Here is a 13,347-nt window from a genome sequence, read left to right on the forward strand (position 1 = left end):
ACCGGCCATGGGCTGCCGCAGCACGGGACCCACTATTGCCTGTTGCTGCCTGTTGCCTGCCTGCCCTTAGGGGAACCACAACGACCAGCCTGCCCTGCAGCCTTGGGCGCCCGGCTGCATTTGTCATCAAGTAACTCCAGGAAGCACTACAAAACCAGCTGCGGGCTCCCACAGCACGGTACTCGTTATTGCCTGCTGCTGTTGCTGCCTGTTGCCTGCCTGCCTTTGGTGGGACCACAACGACCAGCCTGCCCTGCACCCTTTTGGCGCCCGGCCACACATGTCATCAAATAGCGCCAAGAGGGACTACTAAACCGTCCAGGGGCTCCCACAGCGCGGGACAAGCCCGGGCCAAAGGAGGGCCCGTCCATGCCAGTCGTAGCCTGGAGGAGGCTGGGCTGGGACCCCCCCTTAACAAGTGAGGCACAGATTCTTCCACCTTGGTCTTAACGACCCCCAGGTACTGAGTCTGAACCCCCTGTTTTGTTTACCTCATTTACATTAATTGTGTGAGTGGAGCTGTTTTTTGTTGTTGGTTTTTTGGACTCAAAATAAGCAATCGCAAAGGAGTGGAGGGAACTCTGGATGCTTTCATGGTCAGGGCTGAATCCATGCTCAGTCATGAGATTGAGCTGGCCGAGAGGCTACTTTCCTTAGGGCCCTCAGGAACTTTATCTCCACAGAGGAGTTCATTACTGGCCCCAGTATATCAGGCGAAGCCCCTCAAATCTGTTCACCCCTCACTATACTGGGGCAGGGACAGGGGCAGATTTTCTCTCTACCAGACTTGGATGCACTGGTATTGGAAACAGAAGTTCTACCAACTACAGCCATAAGGACAAGGACACCGTCCACTAAGACCCAAAATGAGGGTAAGCCCAAAGAACTACTTGTGAAGCGAAGAAGAGGCACGGGTGCGGCACTTCAAAAATTTAAATTACAGAATCATTGCCTTGAGGTGACCAGCACCCGCACTATCAGCACACAGACTGATGTTGTCTCTCTTGCACACAAATGTAGCACCATAGGGGATGGGGACGTTGATTCGGTTACTGTTGGGGAGCCCGGGGTGTCTGCCCTAGATTTAGCTCTTGTACGGCTTAATGAACCCTTAGATAAACTAAAAAATGTCAGGATGGCTTCTTTAGAGCCTGTAATTTTGTTTACTGATAACTTCAGTCACAAGGTGGCCAACGAACAACTGTGTTCTAGTTTAGATGTAATTCAAAAGGCTGTTGCTGAGTCCGTAGGAAAAATACTGGCTAAGAGTGTAGCCTTTGAGGAGGTAGTTAGAAACAACCTTGAAGTCAGCCCTACTGCCCGCCCTAGCAAATCCTCAATTCCGGTAGTTTACACAGGCATGGTAGATGCACCCATCTAGGCGGGCCACATTTCAGTAAATGTGCCTGCAGATAAAAATAATAGTGCTGTAAGCAATAGATTCGCCCAAGCAGGCCTAGAGTAAAACACTTGTCCTCCCCCGAAGTATTACATCTATGAGAATGGAGGATGTGATACTGAATTTACTGCCAGAGGTCACTCCCTATATAATAATATTGTCAAATGTACCGCATCTTTCCCATCAAGCTAACGAAACATGGGAGGCTTTAAGAAATAAATCTCTTCGCTGGATTGGCTCTAAAACTGGCTTAACCGAAACACTGTTTTGTGAGTTTAAGATGTTAAGTAGAGTAGGCTGGGTTGGGATAAGGGAAAAGCTGCACCCTGTCGACTGCAAAGTCCTCACTTTTAGAACACCGAGACTGGTAAGCGAAGTCTTACGCAGATTCTGGAGTGACTGTGTTGTAGTGTAGTTCCTATATTCCCAATAGGCTCTGCGCATTGGAATAACATATCCTATAGATTTGATGTAGGACTTAGGTCGACTAGGTCTCTATCAAATATATTAGACTTAATTGTGAGTGCCAGCTAGCACAGAGGTCACTAGAAACTTTCTCGAATAAACAAGAAGGGATTAGTTTCTGACAACCGCATAAACATGACAACTTTGTTTCCCCAAGATAAAACGTATCTTCAGAGTCGTGGAAACAATAGATAGATATTTCAGTCAGTCAATCATGCATGCTTCATTTCATCAGAGGCGCAGAGAAATAGAGAAACAGACGTTTTCAATAAAAAGGGTTTATTGAACAGTCTTCTTTCTCTTGCAAGTAAAGTGAACTGCTATAATCGTAATACTGGTTGCAAAGTATAATGCGTACAGTAAGAAGAGTATTATAAAATAATACTGTATAAGCATGGTATGGTTTCTAAGCCATAAAATACATACATAAATAACAAAGACTAAAAGTACTCAACTGGTGCTTCTAAAATACGTCTACCCCAATGTATCTAACTTAAGTCTAGTACGAGGAAAGAAGTAAGTATGGTGTAGCATAGGTTTAGTTTTCTTAGGGTCTAATCAGCTCTGTACCTTGATTTTAGAATGAAGGAGGTCTGGTATCTCTGTCTCGGACTCGATTTCCCAACACCCCGCGAGGGGAGCTTGGAAACACTGGAGCTGGATTCTCAGCGAGAGAAAGGCAGCCACTCTGTCAGTGCGTCAGCTGGAGAGTCGGCTTCCTTCGGCACTTGCTGTAGCGAGCTGCGTCGGGCAAGTCGATAGTCGAGCTGCTCCGAACCACCGTGTGTTTGCTAGGGCAAGTGTAGGCATATTTATACCTTGAAGGTGCCTAGTTTGACGTAAAGTCGGACATAATAACGTCACCAAAGAACCCCAAGGAAATGGTAGTTCTTTCTAGGACAAATCAATATTCAAGAAAGGGGATGTCCCTGACTGCTGAAGCCGAGTTTTCCAAGAAATCGTTGTGGCTTTTTGGAACTAGTGGAAGTAGCCATGCCTGTATTTGGACTGGATGGGTTATGTCTAAATATGGTTATGATTTCTATGTCTATATAAGGGTAATGTGAATTGTACCTATATAAGGGCATGAATCGGTAAATTACGCTTGGATCCTAAAACGCTACACAACAGTGTGTCCAATCAAAGAATACATGTACTGCCACTTGGATATTTTTATCCCCCCCAAACCAAATTGTGTATACCTTAAAGCCGAGACTTTCTAATTCTAACCTTCAACAACGATTCACCATACTCACTTATAACAGATTTGAAACATTGACAGGCTTAGAAGATAGATTGACTTACCCAGAAGGCTTTTGTTTATCAAATCCTTGATGGCGTAATCAAATTTCAGTAGAAAATTAGGGAAAAGCTCACCGGGGGAATGGCTGCACATTTATAGGGCAAAGTGTGTTGCAATTGCTACCTATGGAGCTGGAATCTGGGGTTTTGCCAATGTAAACTCACTGCAGATGGCAGAAAACTTGTTTCTCAGGTTCCTCCTGACAGTGACGGACAGCACATCAACTTTTGTCTGCCACACTGAGCTTGGAATGTCATACTTGGAGGATGTGATTAAGACTTCTGTGGCACAGGGTATGAACCACGGAGGAGTCTGCTTTTAACAGTCACATATTGAAGGATGCCCTCGGGCTCGATGGGGTTAAACACATAAGATGGTTAGAGTATGTTAAAACATTCTTATTTCAATTAGGTCATCAAGAATATTATTATGACCCCCAGACAATGTGTAATGTGTCCAGAAAGGATCTTAAAATTAATTGTATGCGATTTCTGAATTAAATCAGACTTACGACAGAAATTAAAAAAACAACGGTCCAAGCTCACCATCTTACCCTGGTCTCTGCAACTATGCAACCATACATTCATTTAATCACTGGAGACTATGACAGATTCTTGCTAACACATTTTAGATTAAATATTTTATATAGTTCTTTGAGTTTCCCTGAATTAAATGATTGGTCCAGAACATTATGTAAGTGCCAGTGTGACAACGTCTCTGCAGTCATATATACATATATTGTTTTGTTGCAAATTTTACTCTATCCCCAGGAAAGATGGATTGTGCCAGTGTTAAGAAAATTGGGTTTGAGACAATGTCGCCCTGCATTCTTGGTACTACAATTTTTGGACAATGAATTTATTATTGCCTCTGTAATTGCTTTTAAAAAAATGTTTTTAAATCTCATAAATCAATTGTGATATGATACCAATAACTTTTTAACGTCTGCCAAAAGCATCTGATATCATTGTGGCCCCTCTTTTTTTAAATAGTTCTGGTAATTTTAACTGTGTGATATGTGAATTGTGCTTTTATGTTTTACTTTGTACAGTAACCGAATAAAGTTATTTAAATTGGATTGATTGACTTACCCTCACACACAGTCACAGTTATGTGGTATACAGATGGGTCATCATTAATCACCCAACTGGCCTGGAACCGACAACTAGCGATTTAAATGTTTTTAAATACTGTGCAGCAAGAGCTAGCGATGATTCACATGTTGATCTTTGTACTGGTCCTTGTAATGGTAGCACGGTGGCCCAGCTTGATATTATGTCACACGGTGTAGTAGTAGCTGACACTACTGTGAAACGTTCTCATGAGCCGGGAGCGGATTTGATCAATCTAAATATCTCCCATTTAACTCCTCCTAAAAATCCCGCCCTTCCCCTTATTGTTCATAATAGTGAACCTATTAGTCCCATGCAGGCTGAAAATAGGTCTGGTATAATTATAATTATATTCTGGAATGTGGCGGGTTTAACCACCAAACTTTCCAATCCTGCCTGGTTTGATTTTTTAGCTGGCTTTGATATTCTATGTATCCAAGAATCCTGGGTCGACAGCCCTCTGCATATCAATGGGTTAAAACATTTTTTACCCCGGCTGTACCGTCCACACATGGTAGAAATGTAAAAAAAAATGATCTTTTGGTATCTAACACTTTTTACCAGGTCTTAAAAATGATTATTGATGCCTCACAAAGAGTCCATGGGGGTGGAAGGGTCATTGATTAACTTTTTTAAACAGTCCTATTTGGATGCCCAGGCAAGTGTCCGTTGTGGGTTAGCGGGTGAGCGTAGCCGTAAGTTCCCTGTTAGGAGGAGGGGGGTAAGGCAGGGCTGTGTCCTGGCCCCCTTCCTTTTCACTTTATATATATATATACACAGTTTGGGTGCTACTTTGTTGAGGGAAGGTCAGGAATTACCCAGCATTGGTAGGCCCCAAATTGGAGCCTTGTTATACGCTGACGACGCTGTTCTCCTGTCTCAAACCCCATTAAGTTTGCAGAAAACTGTCTCCAGTTTCGCATCTTTTATGTCTAGCCTCGACCTAAAGGTAAATATCACCAAAACCTTTGTTATGAAATGTGGTAACTCGAATGTCAAGTATCGAGACATTTTCATAGATGACAGAAAACTCAAATGTGTTAATCATTTCTCCTACCTGGGTATTGTGTTTGAAAAACAGGGCTCATGGAGTATAGCCATGAACACCAGAAAATTATTATTTGCTAAAGCCATTGGAGCTCAAATACATTTCTCCAGGAAACTAGGCAAGTGCCCCATCGAAAATCTGTTGACCATTTACAAAGTTAAATGTATTCCCATAGCCAAGTATGGAGCAGGCATCTGGAGCTTTACAAATACAGCGTCCCTGCAACTGTTTGAGAATAGGTTTTTAAAATATCTTTTAGAAGTTCCGACCAGCAAAGCTAAGTGTATTTTCCATGCTGAGCTAGGCTAACCATATTAATCCTAACAAATTAAAATCCAGCCAGTCTTACTTTGGCATAAGGTTTGGACCGGTACTGCGACTAAGCTTAATCGGGATGTGATTTATGATTGCCAACATTTACAATGGGCACTCTGCATCTCATGGCTTGAGTATGTTAAAAACTTTATGATCAACATAGGCCACCCGGAGTATTATGCTAATCCTGATTGTTTGTCCCGTGTTACCTGGAAGGAACTATGATCGTTATGTCTATATCACCTGGAGACGATTAGATTGTCTGCCAATGTCATGAAAGCATCTGTCAGAGAACATCAACTTTTCTTGACACAACTGGGGTTAGAACCTTATCTATCCATAACATCAGAGAATTATGACAGGATACGGTTGACGGCCTTGCGCTTAGGGAACTTCCATATTAGGGTTGACTTTCCCAAGATAAATCCTTGGTCACATACCCTGACCCCTTGTCCATGTGATGACACCTTGACTCAGTCCACAATCCACGTTATCTTTTTTTGTTAATTTTATACACTCATTAGGAAAAGATGGATCTTGCCCATCTTAAAATGTCAAGCCCTGAGACAATGTTGACCTGCTTTTATCAAGTTACAATTCCTTGATGAAATGATGTTTATTGATCACATTGCCAAATTCTTGAAAGGGGTGGTTAGATCTAGACTGAGTATGCAGGGTAATGCCTTATTGTATCTGTTCATGAATTTATTGTACCATCGGATTGCCATTGTATTTTGTTACATTTTCATTTAATGTGTAATAATATGTTTTTATTGGATTGTTGATTTTAATATTTATAAATTGCTGCAATTTTAACTTCTTTTTTCATGTATTGTGCTTTTATGATTTGACAATCTCAAACCGAATAAAGCGTAATTTGAAGAAAAAAACCAAGATATGCCAGGGTGAATTTTGGGAAATCTGAAGCTTACACCCCCAATCTTACTTACCAAGCTCTGCCCCTGGACGTGAACAAGACTGCTGCACATCTACTTCCCCAATGAACAATCTAGGTTCTGCTCACTTCTTGAGCACCTTTGATCGGAGTAGTGGGTATTGACAACTCACTTTGCTGCCTTGTGCCAAGACGACTGCATTCTCCATTCTCCACACTAGAGACCAAGCTCCAGTATAAGATTATGCCTTTTGAGCTTACAAATTCTCCTGTGGTTTTTTTAGGATCTGGTGAACCATGTTCTATCAGGCCTGGAGGAGTTCAGTGTTGCCTAGAATGACAATACTGCAATTTTAAGAAATTCGAGAAAGGATCCCGTGAGCCACCTAAAACAGGTACTGGCCAGAATACAGATAGCAAACCTGACCATCAAGGCAACTAAGTGCCAGGTACAGCAGTCCTCTGAAATCTATCTTGGATGTCGGGGGGCAACAGTAAGATCCACCCGTTGGATTCTAAGATCCAGTCTAAGTTAATAGTGGTTGGTACCTACTACCTAGACCCTGGTGAGAGCCTTTCTATGACTCACTGATTACTATCAGGAATTATGTGGCCAACTATGAGTCCATAGCTGTGCCCTTAATAGTCCAGATATCTAACATATAACATAAGAAAGTATCTACATTGATAAGAAAGGCGTTGTAGAACCTGAAGACAGCACTATGCAATGCCCCTGTGTTAAATGCACCAGGCAACAGTCAGTCCTTTCATTGAATAGACTGGTGCTTCAGACAAGTTAGTTGGAGCAGTACCGCCTCAACTCAATGACATGAAAAGAGTGGCACTGATCTGTCACAGACTGCTTCCTTTGGAACAGAACTGGTCTGCCATTGAAAAGAAATGCTTTGCTACAGTTTGACCCTGAGGATGTTCCACCCTACTTGTTTGGCACCAAGGTTGTGGTCCACACAGATAACAAACCACTTAAGTGTTTAATAGCATTAAAGAATGGGAATCGCAAGTTGTTGAGATGGTCCATCTCATTACAAGGGATAGATTTCACTGTAGAACACAAATACAGCATTGGAATTAAGAACTTTCTTGCGGGTTTTGCTAATCAGACGACTGGATTTCTCCAGTGGTTTAGTAAGGTTTTGGCTAGTCTGATTTTGTAGGAACATCTGTTGACACAGAAAAGTTCCCTGCATGGTGCAAAGGCATACACCCCAGCTGTGATTGAGACTGCATATAAAAACATTTCTGTCCCGGTTAGCATAGTAACCAAAGTGTGCGCCCGCAGAGGCCTAGGCCTGTCGATTATTAAGCTAAGGCCCAGAGCCTGTTCTGTGACCTGGAGGGGAGCATCAAGCATGCCCTCTGCTGCAAGATAGAGCTACCATCCATCTCTGGTGTTGTTGACATACAGAGGTGGTTACTGATTTTGGAGATTCATACACCTAATCAGACCTTTTTATTATTATAGGGGAGTGGCCCACTTGTATAAAGTTCAGTGAAGATGTAACATCCAGATCTTTGTGCTGACATTCTGTGTTTATGCTAAATGTGTCTATGCTTGGTGAATGTATGGTACATTGTTAGTACCAAGACTCAGTGTGTTGTGACAGTATGATTGCTGGGATCAGTATGTTTTGCCTCTGCTTTATAATGGCACAAGATGGAAGGTTGATACATCTTCCTCAGGCAGTGGAAGGATAATGTCTGCATTACTGCGGCTGACGGATGGAGGCCCAGACACTTAAATGAGTGAGGATGGAGAACGGGCAACTTTTAGAAATTCTATGAGGCCTTTTTAGCAACGGATTGCTACAGTACTTTTGGAGCACCCCCATTTGGTGGACGGTAGGTGAGAGCGGGACAGCAGATTCAGTTGTTAAAGGTGAGGTAGTTTCCAGGTAGGGCCTACCCCTTTGTGTGTCCCTGATTGCTATTTCAGGAAGGCTGATGACAGCTAGGTTGAGAACAGTACTTCATTTGTGCTGGTGTTTGCCATTGCTTGGAACCAGCACGTTAAAAAAAAAATGCGGTATGCATTAATGATAATGAGCCCACCAAATGGTGGTGCTATGTGTGTATTTATTAGCAAAGTTCATTGGTGGCCTGTTCCACTATTTAAAATAAATTACAAAATATAAACTAAGCACTTCCACACAATCCCTACAATTAAAGGTAACATTTGGGTAGTGCCAGCTGCAGTGGACTCATGCAAATTTGCTTTGGCCCTGGCACTTAATTCTTTACAAATTAGCACTGGATGAGTGACTTCAAACAGGTTCCAGGGCCTTAGACTGTAGGCTCACATCACCTGTCAGAAACAAAGTAGAAACGTGGGATCCAAACTACTCCACATGATTCCAGCTCCAAGTTTGTCTTGACTAAGGAGGGAGTACTTGAAGAACTGCTGTGAGACCAGGGTTTTTGTCTGCAAGACAGACAGTCTCCCAAAGGTACGGAGATGTTACCTGAAGTCTGCACAACTTGCTGGTGAAGATGTGGGTCTGTCTATAGCCTAGAAGTCTGCCTGTCTGCTCAAAGAGGGAAGGAGAGTGCCTGTACCTGAATGGAGGGAGACTGTCCATGAGAGAGAAGAAGCCCAGAATTGTTCCTGGTGCATGAAACACCCTTAAGAAGCTGACTTGTATTCAGGAGTGTGCCCGGTGCTGGCCCCAACTGAGAAGGGTCGCCCGGCCTCCCTACACTGGCGAACCTTGTGAAGTAACATCAACTTTAAATACCAGTATGCTATCCGACATTTACACTGCAAGCTGTGGGGCATGCCTGCTGTCGTGCTGTGCACCCGGACCTCACTGCCGCTGTTGTCAAGGACTTCCCTGATGGTCTGGAGGTTAAGGTAGCCAAGAAAAAGACAACTACAAATTCTCTGCCTGTTATCCCACAAGAGGAGCCTGACCAGAGAAGTGGAGCCACCACGCCCCTGTCTCACACTGCTGAAGAATTCTGCCATGTGGCCTCAAATGGCATAGAACAGTATCAGAAATGGCAAACAGTGCTCCACACAGAAAGTCAACACACGACTGTGTTTGAAAGACTAGGAGACTGTGTCTTGCCTTAGAAAGCATACTGAAATCCGGCACAAGGGTAGCCACAAACTCTTCAGTAAGATTACGTTTGAACTGACATACAGGTCTCCCATAGTGAGTAATCACCTACATAACTAAATAGAGTATTCACACCTGAATCACTTCTTGCCTGAGAGTCCCCACGGTAACACTCATCTTTCAATGGGTGGGCACTGAATCCACAGTCCTGGGTCCCTGTAGTCAGGGCAGCACGTTGCTCGCCTTGTGTAGTCTGAGTGCAGGAGTTCTACCATTGGTTGTAACCCAGAGCATTGGAAGAACCCTGTACCAGAACCGGATTCCTGTGTGTAGTATGTTTCTTCATACTGTTAGAGTACTTCTCTTTTTACAAAACTACTGGTCTGGCAGCAAATTATTGTGTCTCTTGGTTGACTGTTGAGTTTGGATATTTTTCCACCCTCACTATCTGTGAGAAAACTTTAAATTTCCACCCTCCATAACGTGGGAGTCAGGTGAGGAAGGCATGTATTTGGCCCAGTTTGTGGACCCATAGAGGGATGGACCAGAGGCAAATGACCCAATCACCGCAGTTGTGATCCAGTCACCCCTGCCTGCCTTCTGGCACCCAAATTAGAATGATAACCCATTTATGAAATTGCACTATGAGTGGCCCCTCTAAACAGGTTGTATGACGGAACCCCACATGTATTTACCACACATGCCTTTACAACACAGTCTCTACTCCGACTACAACGTGACCACGCAAGTCATTACCACAACTTGCCTTAGGAGGGCGCTGGAATTTGGAATAGTATAATTCACTACTTAAAATCCAACACCAGTCCAACAAGGCGCCACTTAAAACAAGTCATTGTAACGACTTGTGTGGTAAAGGAATACGTGGTAATGTGGTAGTCGGGGTAGTGACTACATTGTACAGGCAGATTGTGGTTGTGCCTGTGTGGAAACGGATGTTTCCCCTCTAAACAGCAACTTAGTTGGTGATACTGAGAGTCTTGGTGATGCCACATGTAATTATCGCAGCCATTCCCACTCCCTCTTCCCCCACTTGAACTAACCTCTGAAACAGCAATTAACCCCACCCATCTCCAGATGTTACTCTACTTGTGACTCAGGTCCACCCATAAATAAACCTTTCATGGAATACAGACAGCCTTTATAATCCCAACTCTAAGTCTGAACAGCTTAGTGGACAATACTAAGAATAACTACTGTAACTTCCATATAAATATCAGCTAACTAGAGAAATTGAGTCATAATCATCGCAAATACTCCACTGCATAGTCAGCTAATCTGGCCTTACTGAAAGCGGTTATTGGATTCTCTTCCCAACAGTGAACCCTCCCCAATTAGCTGTAACTGGAAATGGGACCTGTAAGTGAATCAGGTCACAGGTGATACAACTACTTTATACTGATGGTAATTAGTAACCCCCACGATCAAGCCTCCCCCTCATGACCCCTTGGTCATCTGTACCTGGTGATAGCTCTCATCATTCCATTGTGGAATGCTGTCGGGTGCTTCTTTATATTCCGCTATTATCTCTTCTTTATCGGAAGCTAGTAGCGTCACACAAATTTCATACACACATCCACAATCAGCGCGTCCACCGTACCTAAATGGAGAAAAACAAATACTGTTTATGACAAACAATTTGTGAGAGGTATACTAAAAGAACATCACTGGTCTGAAAAAGTAGCACGTAGTAGCACGTAGCAAAGCCAAGATGAGAAGCAAATTGAAAGGCAGCAAGTCTGTGGATGGTTGAGACAGCAGCTCTGTGGGTAGTTGGGTTTGGGGGAGCAACCTGACTTGGAGAAATCATCAAATATAATCTGGTCAAGGCAAGACAGATTTGTGTGCACGCAGTAGGAATTTAGGTATATTGAAGAGCAGGTCTGCATACAGTGGTGAGGCAGTGGTAAGTCATGTAGCCCCAAAGATGTTCCCTTCTTTTCAGACTCTGATTGGGAGGGCCTCGGGACAGACAGAAGGCACCCAGACCCCATCCGTGTAATATGCCACTGGGGTCCTGAGGTCGGTATCATGATGGCTATGCAAACTCAGCCAAGTGCAAACCTTTCCAAACTTGACTCTTGAGGTAAGAAGGGCAGCAATCACAGGCTTCTCAGAGAAGTAGTGTGGAGCACAAGAGTTCAGAACTCAACAATCAACCAACAGACACATTAACTAAATTGTATGTAAAAGAAAATATTTTAAGATCACAGCAAAACTAAATACTGCACAGTTCAATAGGAGTGTAATACTGGGTTGTAACTTACATCATTGAGTTGCTACAACCCCTTTCTGATCCTTTAGCCCTGCTTTGATTTGGATCCCATGACTACAGTTCCAAAAACACTAAGAGCAGTGGCACTGATTAGGCACAGATGCAGATGGTATTAAATACTCTCATTGGTTAACCTCGTAACTCAGTTTGAATGTTTTACCCCTTGGTTTTACTCTGTAAAAGAATCTCCTTCACATGTTAGTGTCTTGTCCTAGATGTAGGCTAAACCATGCATTTACCTGCTTGCAGGCCTAATAGTGTGGTGGGGAAGAATGCATTCCCTCCTTGTGGTGATGGCTCTTCTTCTGCAGGCCACTGCGACAGTCTTGTACTGCAATACAGACCATCTTTAGAAGAGGTGGCCTTAGGATCTGGTTACAGGCAGGTACTCATTTGAAGCAGTTGCGGCGTATGACCTAACTCACCCAAGGTGTGCCTTTGTCATTTCTGCTTTAATGGCACTACATCTTTGCTACAACATACATACAAATTAGTTAAGGGTTCGAGGGAAGTTTAAAGACAAAAGCACAGTTATTACCCCCCAACAGGACTATAAGAAACAAAAGATAACTGTGGGTCTAGCAATATAATCAAGACAACATATGTGTGGGGCTGGCTATGTGTCCGCTAGTAAATGTTTAAATAGAAGACAAACTATTGGACAATTAACCTCTGTGAAAAATGTCCATCAGTTACTCGTTCCGTGTCACCCAGTACATCATTTGGTCTACTTCACAGTAGTTTGTCCATTATTCTATCTCCGTGAATATGTAGAGGAGATGATTAATGTAAAATGAATGTCTGGTAGATGTTATTCACTAGTAACTGAGAGCAGTGCAAAAGTGAAAAAAGTGAATGTGCTAAACATAAGATTGGATGATGCATGCAATATAACTTTATTCTGAAGTCATGCTCCTCCAACGTTAAAAACAATAGAGTGCAAAAAAGTCAGATGGTTCAAACAAATAACTTCTGACTGGGTAATCTGGTCGACATGTTTCTGCGGACTATTAATGGTCAAATAATGTACCTGCCGCTTTCTCAGGACCCATAAACTTAATTGCTACTGCTTACGTGAAATAAATAATAAACACAAAAGGACATATATGAACAAAAATGGACAATTGTGAACAGAAATGCTAAATGTCACCTGTTCACTTCCATTCTCCCTCCTTTGGATCATAGGGTCCGATTGTAAATTCGCCAGCATGCCCACACATAGACAGGAAATAAAATATAAAGAAAGCCATGACACCTTCATTAGTAATGGCTACCAGAAAACATTGCTGAAATAATGCATCTTGGTACAATGACCTTAATATGCATACCATTGTGCAGATTATCAATGGCTCACCTTAATTTGTAAAGGGAATTGCCTCGCCTCACCTGGCAAACAGCTCAGGAAAATGAAGCACCGCTCTATTGTGCAGAAAATGTAAA

At 42.9% G+C, this 13,347-nt stretch overlaps 1 protein-coding gene across 1 annotated transcript in view; it reads right to left on the reverse strand.

The window, feature by feature from the left end:
- Positions 1-13,347, reverse strand: part of LOC144783112 (F-box only protein 2-like) — a 74,770-nt gene that overhangs the window by 12,672 nt on the left and 48,751 nt on the right. The window contains exon 5 of the mRNA XM_078662259.1: positions 11,094-11,232. Within this exon, the coding sequence (XP_078518385.1) occupies positions 11,094-11,232 (139 nt within the window). The remainder of the gene's footprint in view (positions 1-11,093; positions 11,233-13,347) is intronic.

This window comes from Lissotriton helveticus, chromosome 9, assembly GCF_964261635.1.
Source record: "Lissotriton helveticus chromosome 9, aLisHel1.1, whole genome shotgun sequence".
Lineage (NCBI taxonomy): Eukaryota > Metazoa > Chordata > Amphibia > Caudata > Salamandridae > Lissotriton > Lissotriton helveticus.